A 13,610-nucleotide genomic window follows, 5' to 3' on the forward strand; every position below is an offset into this window, starting at 1 on the left:
CGCGTTATTTGTCTCATCTTCCTATCTTGTTCTCTCGTTATTTTTTTTTCAGTTAGCTTAGCCCGGGTTAGCTGGTACATGCTCTGTATAGTGTCCATTTACATCAACCAGGCCGCCATTTTAGGTCTCTAGCACGCCTAGAACATGCGTTAAAAACAAGTGTCCGACAACAGATGCATCGCTGTCTGAATCGGTGTAAGCGAAGCTTTAAAAGATTACTGCGTAAAACGCCACACCATTGTAAGAAGCGCTTAGTCGACGAGCACGTCCCGAACGTAACTCGCTCGAAATGGTAAGCCGCGACGGCGCACATCAACGGTAAACGACAAATTGATAACAGTGGTAATCCTGTGAAAACCGGTTACTGTCAAAAATCAAACTATGTTGATGTGCTAATAATAATCATTGCTGGGAGGCACGACGCAGTGGGGGACTCCGGATTAATTTTGACCATCTGGGTTTCTTTAACGTGCACCTAAATCTAAGTACACGGCTGTTCCTGCGTTTCGCTTTGATCGAAATGCGGCCGCCGTGGCCGGGAATAAAACCCGCGTCCCCTCGAGCCAGCAGCGTGACGCTTCACCTGCCAAGCTAACACGGTGGGTGATGTTCACGTGACGTGGTCCACTGTTGTCATCGTGGCAAAAATGTTTCGTTATTACCACAATGAGTACCCGCATCTGTGACGTTACGGGCAAACCAACTATCTATAAGTAAAAGCACCAACAGGACCCACCTTAAATTTGAGCTCGGGGTCTTGCTCTCATTCTCTTTTTATACTTTCTCGCATACTTGGCCCACTTCCCCATAGTTAGATTCTCCTTTCCGAGGAAGATCCGATCTTAAGTCCAGGTTGCTATCGAAATGAATATCGAATGTAAGCACGAACAAAAATTCATCTGGCAGGAAAAGGAAAATGGCAGTAAAGCTTAGCGTGAGAAACGTGGAGCAGAAAAAAAATACTCGCTGCCCAAGCAGCGTATCCGTAGTAGAGAAAAGCACTACTTATGTGGCCACTCTATCACGAAAGAAAAGTTAGCTTCAGCTACAGTTTTGTTGGACTTTCCAGAGTGCAGCCGAAAGTGACCACTTTCAAAAGTGTGTGTGTGTGGGGGGGGGGGGGCAAATGGCATCTTGTGCCCCCCCGTTAAGTACGCTTGTGGTTCCAGAAATGCAAGCGAAAACGTGAGGCTACTGGGTTCCACGATCTGTAAACGTGCTTCTGGCGCTGCACATGAGCACCCGTGGAACATATGCGAGCTAGCACTTCCAGGAATGCAAGCGAAAATGGGACACTGTCGCTCCACATCATAAAAGATGGTGTTGTGCAGATTTCGAAGATCACGCCACCGGTTGCAGCGCACGAATCGCTGAATCAAGTCACTGCGCACGCGAACCCGTGGTGACTGCGCGAGTGCCCAGCAATCACATGACAGTGTAAGTCTTACGCTAGATTTCAATAGCAGACGAGCAAGGCATTCGATCAAAGCAATCTAAAATGAGATGTGGCAGCTTCATCACAAACTCAATCACGTCGCTTCTACATAAACTGAAATCCGCACGCTGAAGTGAAACGCCCGGATTTCGTCATGCAAGTCTTACTTTGGAATTCGTTAGTAGGCCCCGCCCAAACGGGCAGGGCCTTTCAAAAATTGGCCTATAGGCTCATTGGAGTGTCCCTCCCCACGGTAATCTTTAGTAAAAGGCGAAAGATTAATGCGTGGATTTGAGGAGAGACCTGAGCAGATACCCCAAACTGCCACGGCCAACGAACGGGACTCCGGCTGACCCTACAGGGAAGTCAAGATGCAGAGCGTTCTGTTCGCAAAAGTTCGCTTTGATTCAGCAATCTGTACCAATTTTACAGCTATTAGTAGCTACATAGTGACCACGTCGGCAATTCTTTTAATTGATTTTTGTTAATTGTTTTTAAATTATGGTCAAAACATTAAAAAATAACGTGCGCTTCAGATGCAATATGCGTTCCTAAGTCGCCATCGCTTAGAAGCGCGATGGTCCTGCCCTCTACAGTACGCGCCAGAGGTAGAGTGCGCGTGATTCGTTCCGTTGCCGAGCGACGGCGCCACTAGTTGGAAAATCAAAACAACTCCGAGGAGTTGCGTTTTGCATTGGTCATAGTATTCGTACAATGGCTAGAATATCCTTTCATTCTAGGCACTGTCGTATTTGTGAAGGAACGAGGAATGGGCATTCGTTCCTGTTTTAGAGGAACGTGTACAACAATGGTCCTGACGTGGTCCTGACAGAGTAGAAACGAAACCGAAACTGACAGTAGAAATGCTGTGATCTATAACAGTTTTTTTTTTTTAGGTTTAGAAGTACCAGAGTGGCATTTTAAAAAAATACTCAAAATATTATTTTAGTACCCCTTAACAAAGGTAAGCACAGTGGTAATTACTTGGAGGCACTCGAGCAACGAAGTGCAAGTCGTTCAGGCATGTAGTGCAAATACCATGTTTTGCAAACCCCGCTTTGTTCTGCGGATAATGTATAGTGCATGTATAGTGCCTATTTTATAGAAGTGTATTCAATCTGTGAAACCCGTGCATGTTGCCCCCTGCCCCATCGAGTTTCATACAATGCCCTGCCCACACGACTTTGGCCAATGCTTTGGCGGCGGAGCATTGCTGGCCGTCTTTATCCAGGCCTGTTTATGCGTCTGGCAACAGCGACGCGTTTGTTTTGTTTATTTTTATAAGCACACCGCCGTGAAATGTGTGCCGCCGGCTGTGCGCGGAATGAGTTTCGCCTTGTGTAGCTAACGCGCAATGACTGCGTTAGTGACAGTAAACTAGTCTAATTGTGATACTCGCAGGACACTCAAATAGAGGGAGAGATGGCGATGCTGAAACGCTCGCATAATACCTGCCTCGTCAAAGGTAAGCGACTTCTTGCTTGGGTCCGACGGAGGCTGTTATATCCGTATGCGCGCGTCCAACCGTGTCGAAAAAAAAGAAAGAAAAAAAAAGCGTTTCATAGTGATGTAGGTACGTCGACAGCCGTTAAACTTCACTAATAATTAGATTGGTCTCTTTGAGAGCCGCGCTCATTGACGTTTCCGTAAGGGTGCTCAGAAACTTGTCGAGTATCAACAGGGGCCTAATGAAGAGATCGGTCGCGTAGTGCGATGACAGCGGTCGTCCTTGAATTTATTCAGGGTGACGGTCGGATGACGCGATTGCTCCATATTCGCTCATCTGAACAAACTTTCCGGGTGTTTCTGTAATGGCACAGCGTTCCTACGTCGTGCGTCGTTTGATAACGCAGTGTACACGAAAGCACTACGTTTTCTAATAGGCATCAAAGCCGGGTGCAGGGCTTTTATATAAGAACAGTTATTTTGTATTCATGCACAGTAAAGTATTTAAGCGCTTCGGCTGTCGCGAACAGCGAGTGATTAAAACGGAGATGTTCGACTGGAAGCTCTAGGTACAATTCGCCGATCGACTTGTTTCTAACGGACTGAAAGTGCTTCGTACGTACCGAGAGAAAATAGCTGCTAGTACGCGGTAATATGTTCCAGAAATTACCTAAGTGGACTTGGATAAGTGTTTCCTCGAGAGTTTTCTTGCTTTGCCGTTGTTTGCACGCTGTACCAATTCTAGCTACCTCGGTGGTAGTGGTTGACGAGAAGCACTGCCTTTAGAGGAGAAACGTGTGCCTCAGGCTTGAAATCTTAAGTACTCCTCTAAACGACCATTTTTATGACATCGTTTCTGCTGTGAAAACGAAGTGAAATACAATGGCGCCTCGATTCACGAACTATATTCGTTCCGTGACTCTTGTCGTTGTGAGCCGAAGCAGAGTTTCCCGTGGGAAACAGTGTAAATGTCGGTAATCCTTTCAGACTCTGGGTATGTAGACATAACTTACTTAAGCACATGAATAGTCAATACACAAACATGTTTGCTGTTCACTACTGCACTGTGCAGTATAGTAAAGTGATCGTGTGAATAGAGAGAACACTCAAACACTTCTGGCGTGTGAGTGGCTGGCGGTTATTTGTTGAGGTAGGGTCACTCTCAGTAAGAACATCTCGGGGGGTCACCTTCAGGGGCTTTCTCCTCACTTTTTGTCTCTTAGCTGCAGGCTCACTTCCGGGGAAGTCTGTCCAATTGCCACTTTTTTTTTTTTTTTTTTGCGCAGTGTGCAACCTAACCTCCCATTGTTGTTCATGAGGTTGAACAGTCGGTTCGTTTCAGGTATGTTCAGTGGCGTACACTGAGCTTGCCTTTAACCCCAACCCCCCAAAAATGTTAGCTTAGTATGCAGCCTGCCCAGGCTTCTCCCTCCTAAAAACATTTCTGGCTACGCCACTGATTATGTTGGGGTGGGGCTTCTGGAAGAAGTCCTGGTATCAGTTCAATTTGTCAAGAATAGATTTTAAAGCACCGCTGTTAGCCTCCCTGTTATCCTCTTCCTGGCTATAAAGCTCCTCGGCAAAAGCCTTCTGTTGCTCACAGTGGAGGTAAGCAAGTTCTTCTGTAGTCAGCTCCTCTTTAGTGTCTTCCACAAGTTCCTCTATGTCTCCATGATTGATGTCCAGATGCATACCACTACTGCATGTTTCCAGAGTATGAGTATGATACTCTTACCCATGGACACAATCTCCTCAACCTCTCCACATGATCCCCTCACCACCTCTGCACTAGATCCTTCGATGTCACGTTCACTGGTACATTCTGGCTGCAGGCCTTCTTTCAAACTATGTAGTGCTATTAAATGAACTTTACATCACATAGGTAACTTACACTTTAAGCTTAAAAATCAATTTAGATGTAATATTATTATAAGTAAATTAGGTTTTTTATTTACCAATAAACAAGACATCGTGCAAACGTCACACAAACTATTGCCATGAGCCCGATGCGAGGTTTATGAACCGAGACGGAGTTTGTAGATAGGGGTAACATTTTGCAAATGCTGCCGTTTCTGAACTGAATTGTTCGTGAACAGAAGAGTTTGTAAACCGTGATACCAATGTATGTTCAGTTGATCCCACAGATTCGGCTGTTGAATTCCTCCATCTTGCTAGAGTGATGACTATAGTTCTGTTGAAAAAAAAACAATGACAGCCCGACATGGGGGGGAGGAAGCTCCGAGCATGGCATAGCATAGCTTCTTAATGGTTGAAAAGCAACATCTGCCAAGAACACGTGGATGAACCGCACACTTGACACTCACGGTCATTCCTCTTCTCTCCTCAGGGAAGTTGCCACTGTTGAAACAGTATGGGAATTACACAAGTCAAGACTTCGGCTGGGACGCATTAGACAATCTTCAGTGAAAAATTGTGTAAAGGCTAGCTGGGTTATTTACTTGCCGTGGTAGCATAGTGGCTAGGGCATTGTGCTGCTAAGCCCGAGGGCGCAGGATCAAATACCAGCCGCTGCGACTGCAATTCGATGGGAAACGCCCGCGATGGGGAATGCAAGAACGCCCATGTACTGTGCATTGGGTGCACCTAAAAGGACCCCAGGTGGTCAAAATGAATTCGGAGTGCCCCACTACAATGTTCCTCATAATCATATCATGGTACTGGCATGTAAAACCCCAGAATTTAATTTTTTAGCTGGGTTATAGCAGTGGAAGGCAAATATGACACAGAGCATGCATACTTCAGTTGCTTATAACGTTCCTTATATTGTTTTACCTGTCATGGACCTTTGTCTTGCATATTCTGCTTTTTGAATTGCATTGTTTGGGGCATGTGATTACATTTCATACCTCTGTTGTCCCATTAAAATGGTACACTGAAGCTTACCTTCTTGGACAATCTTCATGCTGCAGCAATAACTTGTTATGGACAGTGTGGGAGTAATGTAGGGGTTGATGGCACAATTTTAACCCTTTTTCTACTCATTATGAGTGTGATCATCATCATAATTCGTACCACTATAGCCAGGGATGAGTGTAGTCTTCAAGTGGAAGCAATCCTCCCATTGTGAACGGTTGAGAAGCATGTGCATCACCTTGCTTCTAGTTGCAGTTTTCGATACTAGATGGTCCCACTTATCAATGTTAGTTGGGGAGCTTATATGCAAGTGCTGGCTTGAAATCGGGGTGTATTCCTGCCTCTTTTTGTTATGCACTGACATGTGCCTATCTTGGCATGGGATTAAATAAATTTATTTAACAACGAATGTGGAAAACCTACATACGCCTTCAATATATATGTTGCCTTATCTATTAATTGTACTCATCAAATTTATTTCTTTACATTTGCATGTTGCTCAAAACACTGAAAGCAACGAATTCTGGAGCGTGGTGGCTCCGGAATTGAATGTGGCAAACATGTCGTGTATAGAGCTCACTTTGGGCTATAGTATTTCTTTTGTGGCTGAGGTCAAGGTCTATTCAAGAAATGTGATTACTTGAACATCGCCAATTATTGTGACTAACGTGTGTAGGCAACAACGAACGCCGACACCACCAGGCCCTGTTTTCTTAAAAAAACTAGATGAGTAAAAGACATTGCGGAGACAGTCCCGCAAGGGGCGGTCTGCGCGCCTCCAGCCTCGACGCCACCCCCGGTCCGACCCCTTCACGGACCGTGGGCATCTCCCTCCACCTCAAACTTGCTGTTTACTGACCGTGTGTGCTGCATGCCATGTAATGGAGAGTATACTGCGATTTCGAACAGCAAGGTTGTGTTACTGTTTGCGCCCCCAAGTTTGCAAGGCGCCCTTCTTGCGTGGGAGCCGCTTGGGACGAGTGTACGCGTGTGTGTGTCTTCGCATCGCGTGTTTCTGGTCTACAGTGGCATATTCGTCGCCACTGTTAACCAGACCGAGTCTTTTTTACCAAGTACGCGGTTATATAGCGGAGTCCGCGATCGAGCATTTTTACACGTGGCCTGTCAGAATTGTCTCTCATGATTTTGTAACCCACATCACTAAATTGAGTGGTAAGTTTCATCCACAATTTAGCTTATGGTGGCAGATACCCTTACAAAGGCTCGTCACCACCTAAAACAAGACTTACATAAAGGCTCCCTGAAGTTAGAGTTACTGCATATGCTCACACATTAACTCTAATGTTAGTGACCTTGTGTGTAACTTTTATTATTACTATGGGCTCCTTGGGACCTTGGTTTGGCAACATGGTTGCCTGCGCCCTGCATTTCTGAAGAGTTTCTGGGAAATTTGGTACAATGTTTGTCATACCCTGCGGTACAGAGAGGGTTAATATTAATCTGTAGGACAACGAAGCAAGAAATGAATTTCTTATAGAGGTCATGATTTGAGTGAAGCGTCCACAGCATTTCTTTATTTCCAGAGTGAAATTATGCTTCACAATATTGTTTGAATTCATACTCCATTGCCACAATAGTAATTTAATATTGACAAAAAAAAAGAGAGGGAATCTATGAGGCAGGCATTGACCCTTTATGGAAGATATTACCCATAGTTAACAAAAGAAATATTTTTTTTCTTGCAGAGTTTCAGTTTTGAGTAAAGTGTTTCTTGCTAAATGTCTTTGGCCAACACTGGATAATAGGCGGCGAGCTTCTTTTCTTGGATTAAAGCAGGAAAAGAGGAGGAGGAAAAAGAAGTTTGATGCACGACTCGTTTTCTCTTTAAGGCTCAGTCAAAGGAGAAACACCGATGTGAAATCCCTGGCTGAAATGATGTCACACAGTTAAAGTAGAGAAAATGCAATGGTACACCTCTGTATTGCATTCATTGTGAACTTTCTTTACCAGTTAATTTGAAGAGTGCGTGGCTTGGAGTTAAGTTTTCTCTTGCTGTTCTGCCTGGTGTTGCCGGCAACACTGACTTGCTGCCTGCCCAAGCTGAAAAAGTTTCTGCAGGATATATTTATTTTCGTTGAATATGAATTTTTTTTTGTATTTTGCACATTCTAACACAAAATAAACATTTGCTTTAGGTATTTTTATGTCATGTCCGTACAGTTGTTATAACCTGTTGCATGTATAATTGCAAAAAGAAGTTTGCAGGAAGCAGCTGAGAAAAAAAAATGAAATGTTCTTCTGGTGTGACCGTGTAGCATAAAATTGGGGCAACTGTTGCATTGGTAGAACCATTTGTTTTATGCATTTGTTTTATGGAGGCACTTGTGGTGATAGTGTTGTCTATCACCAAAGTATGCCTCACTGATCATGGATGAATAAATAAAAACAAAAAAAAAACTAGGAGGTAATGTAAAATGATCATTTCGAAGTGTAATCATAAAGAAAAAATGTAAAGAAAGGCTCATGGCAAATCGGGCCTCACCATATGATAGGCAAGCAATAATTTCTAGTCGCCAAGCTTGCAGAGAGAATAGGCGCGGAGAGTGGGTGGTGAAGAGCCCATTGGGACGAGGGATTCGCTAAGAACCACCTTGAACAAAACAGTGCCTTGAAAGATCCAAAATCAATGCGCAAGTAGCCATAGAAGGAAAGGAGGGCCACCACACCAAAGGAGGAGGACTTGGCAAGGCTATCTGCCTGACATGATACTCCCCTCCTAATCTGTTTCCTTCATCCGTGTTTGGGATGCTTTCAAGCAAAGCAAACAGTGGAGGGCTGTTTGAAAGTAACCTGCAGCACATGACCATGTCAGCAGGCGCACGTCTGCTTGAAATTGTGTCACTTTCGCGTTGTCACCAAACGAACAATGTAATTTGCAGGTCTCTTCGCTTCCTTGGCAGTGACGTGCCTTGTTGGCCTCTACTATGGCTACCGGCTCATGGTTTCCAACGACGCCAAGTTCTCGTTTGGCCGGTCGGCTGGTGGTAATGAGATTCTCTTCATTTTGGCATGCTGTTTCAGGAACAGGCACTGGAATTTTGCTGGTGTAGCCTGCAGTGTTGCATTTCGTGCCTCAAGACATCTTATGGCACATTCGACTGGTCATTTTATAGTGTTGTCAGAGCACTCTGATGGTCGTGCAAAATGACAATGAAGCTGTATTACAAAATTAAGAGACTTTTGTGGCATTATTTCTGCTTTATTAGCACTATAGGAACATGCTTGTTGTCACACTAAAGGTAAGTCACTTCGTTAAACTACCTTCACGTGAGCGCTCTGAAAGGACCAGCTGAATTCGCCATTACAAATACCCACTGTGGCAGCTCAGTAGCTGCTAAACTTAAGGTTGGGGGTTCGAATCTCTGCCACCACAGTTAAGTTTCAATGAGGGTAGAATGCGAAGTACTCGTGTACAACTGCAATGTTCGGAGTGCAAGAATCCTTTCATAACACCTTGGTTGCCTTGGGATGTCAAACTTTTCCTAACTTAAGCTTTAAGTTATGCAGCTTTATCTGCAAAAACCATGACCTGACTATGAGCCTTTCCTGCTCAAGCTTAAACTTAAGCTTTCTTCTGGCCATCATAACAGGAAATCATAAAGCTTTGCTGCTGTAGTGGATAAAAGCTCAAAACTGTGACTGATAAGCTCACACAACCCCATAAGTAAGCAGGGTCACTGGACAAGTCTGACTGCATCAAACAGCATTCGCACTTGGGCTTCCTAAAGACAGAAGCTAAAGAGGGCATTCGGTACAACAGAGCGAGACCATTGGAGATGCTAGCCGTATCATGATGCCTGCTGACATGATGCACAATGCACGGAGGCTTCAAATACATTTTTACAGTGTTTATCATAGCCAGAATAGCCTTTGGCACATGAAAATTTTTGCTAAGCATGACATGTGTTGGTGATTTTTTCAGCTCACATGGTATTTGTGTTGTTGCAAGCCGTTGACGGCTTGCAAAAATGACACCGGTGTCGCTTGTCGGTCGAAGTGGTGAGCGGGGAGAATGCTGACGTCAGCTCCAGTGTCGACTAAGAACCGTTGTCTCATAACTCTGTCTGTCACGTAGAAAAAGCGACTAGTGTGTTGGGCTGGACCACTCGTCGCCGTTAAAGGTTGCCCGGCCTGTTTTCCCTGCCAAGCGCAGGGACGCCAACAGTGATGAGTGTCGTTTCCAAAACAGCAGTGGTAGTAGCAAATGCCAGACGTTGTAGGTGATGTTTCATTGTGAGTGCTCGTGGTGTCTTGATTTGCTGGAACTACGGCTGCGTGGGCGACGAGATGACGTGTGGCAATGTTCCGCTCCACAGATGATGCATTCCAGGCACTCACACAAGGAGTCGAGCGGAAATTGTGCTGCTGAAGAGCAGGGAAGGGTTTGCAGGGCGGTTGTATTGTCACCCAGAGACGATGTCGTGGCTGCGATGGTTGGGGTGGCTACTTCCATGACTTTGTCGGCCAAAGCAGCAAGTCCGGTTAGATCCATGGTAGAGGCTGTCGCCAGGACCATCTGCACGTTAGCCGGGAGTCGTTGCAAAAACAATTTGCGCAACAGCGTGTCGTCGATGGATCTCACATTGTTTCCGAGCAGCTGCCTCATTCGGTGAAGAAGTTGACTAGACGTCGGTCGCCGAGTTCTTCAGCGGACAGAAGCTGCTGGATGCGAGAACGCTGTGAAGCTGCTGTGCGCTGTAGCAGGGCTGCCTTGAGATCGTCATAGGTGGCGGTAGACAGTGGGGCGTTCAACAAATCTGCTACTTCCTCAGTGGTGGCAGGCGAGAGCGCTGCAACGGCGTAATGAAACTTTGAGGCTTGAGAGCGGATACCAGCGACTTGAAATTGCGATTCGGCCTGAAGCAACCACGCCGAAGCATGCTGGTCCCAGTACTGTGGGAGGCGGACAGCAATGGCTGAACAGGAGGGCTCACCGCGTTCCTCGGAAGGGTTCTGGCCTTGAGCTCTCGTAGCATTGGTCTGGTCCATGGTCCATCACGTACGGGTCACCAAACTGTGGCGACGAGTGACCACGTAGACCGGTTAAGTCTCAGGGCTCTCGCAGGAGAGGACAGACCGACACCCGATATCTTAGCGTAGCATTTTTAACCTGTCTCAGAACGCTAGCCTGTGCCGGTGTGTGCCAGCCGCTCATGCTTCGTGTAGACGCAAGCCTCTACGCAATTCTCATGTGACGCTGATGCTGCTGCCGTTACAGTGTCATTATCCACACTGTCAGAATGAGCAAGTATCACTGATGGGGCAGGTGTCAGTATCACTGATGCCACCACGGTGATGGCATAGCACCATGGTAGTAATTTTGAAAGCATACCAGAAGCTCAGGCGGCATTGGAAAAGCAGGCATTTGCACTGGGCCACTAAGTTGTTATGTCAAGTGGCGGACACGGACTGCATCTTAGTGGTTAGTTCAAAAGCGCATGCACAAGGCTGCACAGGCTCCCCCTGAACATTTGTGTCATTGTTGCCATGAACCATGCATGGATTTAACAGATCACAAGTATGCAACACCAAATAACACCATTTGTAGCTTATCAGGATGAAAATTTGGGCTTGTTAGTGACACATGATTCGTCTTTAACTTGAGTAGTGGAGACTACATGCCACTGCACTAGCACCTAAAGTTTATTTAAAAGTTAGCATTCATAGATAACCCTCACCGCAAGCGCCCATGTAGCAGAACAGGTTCTAATTACCATGCAAAAGCGACTCAATGGAACAGAAAATGATAGGCACAACATCAGGAGACGGAAAGGAGGCGGTTCTGATGAGAGAGCAAGCAGGTGCAGCTGAAGTTCTAGTGAAGATTAAAGAGACAGTAAAAAGGAACATTAGGTTGGGCTGTATTAGTGAAATATGATTTAGCAATAGCAAGAACAGCCACTGCTAATCGCCAGAGAAGACTTGGTACACCAAAAAAGATTTGCAAGCGAAAGACAAGTGGCAATGTCACATTGAAGTTCTTGCCTCAGCACACCATGACGTTATGGATTTTGACAGTGCCTATTCATTTCTTGTTACTTCTGAACCACTAAAGAATGGGCTACACTTGTTCTAAAGAATCTGTAGACTCACCACGGCAAGATTTAAGAGTGTTTTCTGCATTAAAAAGACCTTACTGTTAGAAAACAATTCGAAGTATTTGATGCCGCACCAATGTATCGGCCCGTCATAGAGGTTTCAGTGGAGAATTCAAACAAAGATATTTGGTCTTCATATTCTCACCTAGTAATCAACCCTCTTTAGCCAAATGAATAATCTTAAAACAATGTTTTACCAGTCTAAACTGTTCTAGTGTTGCTCTAAAGTGTACCTTTGAGTGGGTAAATGGAGTTTGGCAAGTCATGTATTGCATAGAGCTGATAATCGGTAGTCCATTAGGGCAACAGAATGGGTGCCAACGGAAAGGAAGCCTAGTTGAGGACGATAGAGGTTTAGCTTGTGGGACAAGATTACAAAGTGTGCAGGCATAGGAATCTGCCGATGCGAGACAGTGGTGACTGGAGATTGCTGGGAGAGGCCCTTGTGCTGCATTGAACATTAAGCATTATCGACACATAGTTTCCAGATTGGCAAAACACTACCTTATGCTTCTCATGTGCGAAAGGATCACACAAGTATAATGGTTGGGAAACATTTAGAAGATATTTTTATTTGATATTGAAGTAGTCTTAGTTGTCTCAGTAGTCATGGATAATATCGTGATGTCACGACACCAAGCAAAATTTGTGGACGTTGTGTAGCAATAAGGCTAGATATGATGGTGTTGCTCGTTAAAGCATATTACCATGGAAATCATTTTCGATGATTATCTAAGTCAAAGCAAAGAATTTCTCCCCTACAAGTGGCCCAAAGCCCAAACAAACTCGCGTCCTCCTGGGAAAATGCACGCTCGAGGACTGCCACATGCGAGGGCTTCGACACTCTGACGACGTACGATCGGAACCAGTGGTGATCACAGACGCTCTATGTCGCACGAAACTCGTCTTCAGCAAAGTGCTCTGGAAAGTACGCATTTGCACCCCAAGAGTGCCGGTGCTCCAATCGGCACCACTTAGTCTTGGCGGACTTTGGCTTGGTGTGTCGCTGTTCTTCAGCTGTGCGTCGCTTCTCTTCTTGCTCGCCCTTCCCAGCAATGCGCTGCTTATCGGCCCATCATTGCCTCTCTCCTTGCTCGTGCTCCATGGCCACGTGTATGTCATCGTCCCGTTGCTTCACCTCCTGCCTCGCCTCCCTCGCTGCTTGGGTACGCATTGCATACCGCAGTAGTCTCGGCAGGGCCTTTGCACTCTATGCTCCTCTTTTGCTTGATACTTTCCAGGGTCCATTGTTGTATCTGCAAGTAGAGGCCTACGCACAACATAGCATACCTAGTGCAACCGAGCCACATCTGTTGGTGGCACGTACATCGGTAAGGACTAGTACCCGCGAGTGGAGCCAGGAGGCACCAAGGCAGTAGCAGCGAGCGACCGGGGACATGGGAGTGCCGCACGCATCGTCAACAAAAACAGATCTTGGCCGGCTTCGCATTTGACCTTGGCTCTGACTAGGCATGCTTCACATTTAAAAAGTAAACAAGTGTGCTGCCTGCGTTTCGTCTGGCCGCGCTTGTGTGTGAAAGCTGCAGCAATAGCAGGAACAGAGCCAGCTGCTGTATTGTAACCTCGTGTCACATTCGTTTTCCACTACCGAAGCTGGAACTGCTTCACGGAAACAAGTATTGCAGAAAATTATTTAGGGTGCTTTTGCGCTTGGCTATTTATTCTGTTGTAAAAACTAAAGCATTGGACCTTCCTTTAACGCACACAAGAAACAA

The 13,610-nt window shown here is 45.7% G+C and overlaps 1 protein-coding gene and 1 non-coding gene across 2 annotated transcripts in view; one reads left to right on the forward strand and one right to left on the reverse strand.

The window, feature by feature from the left end:
• Positions 1 to 1,621: 1,621 nt before the first annotated feature.
• Positions 1,622 to 1,746, reverse strand: LOC119446978 (U5 spliceosomal RNA). Its single transcript, XR_005190882.1, has one exon. It is a non-coding gene; the product is annotated as a U5 spliceosomal RNA (small nuclear RNA).
• A 970-nt stretch (positions 1,747 to 2,716) lies between these two features.
• Positions 2,717 to 13,610, forward strand: part of LOC119445460 (glycosyltransferase 8 domain-containing protein 1) — a 50,303-nt gene continuing 39,409 nt past the window's right edge. The window contains exons 1-2 of the mRNA XM_037709740.2: positions 2,717 to 2,900; positions 8,656 to 8,760. Coding sequence (XP_037565668.1) covers positions 2,858 to 2,900; positions 8,656 to 8,760 — 148 coding nt within the window. The 5' untranslated portion in view covers positions 2,717 to 2,857. The remainder of the gene's footprint in view (positions 2,901 to 8,655; positions 8,761 to 13,610) is intronic.

Source organism: Dermacentor silvarum, chromosome 3 (assembly GCF_013339745.2).
Source record: "Dermacentor silvarum isolate Dsil-2018 chromosome 3, BIME_Dsil_1.4, whole genome shotgun sequence".
Lineage (NCBI taxonomy): Eukaryota > Metazoa > Arthropoda > Arachnida > Ixodida > Ixodidae > Dermacentor > Dermacentor silvarum.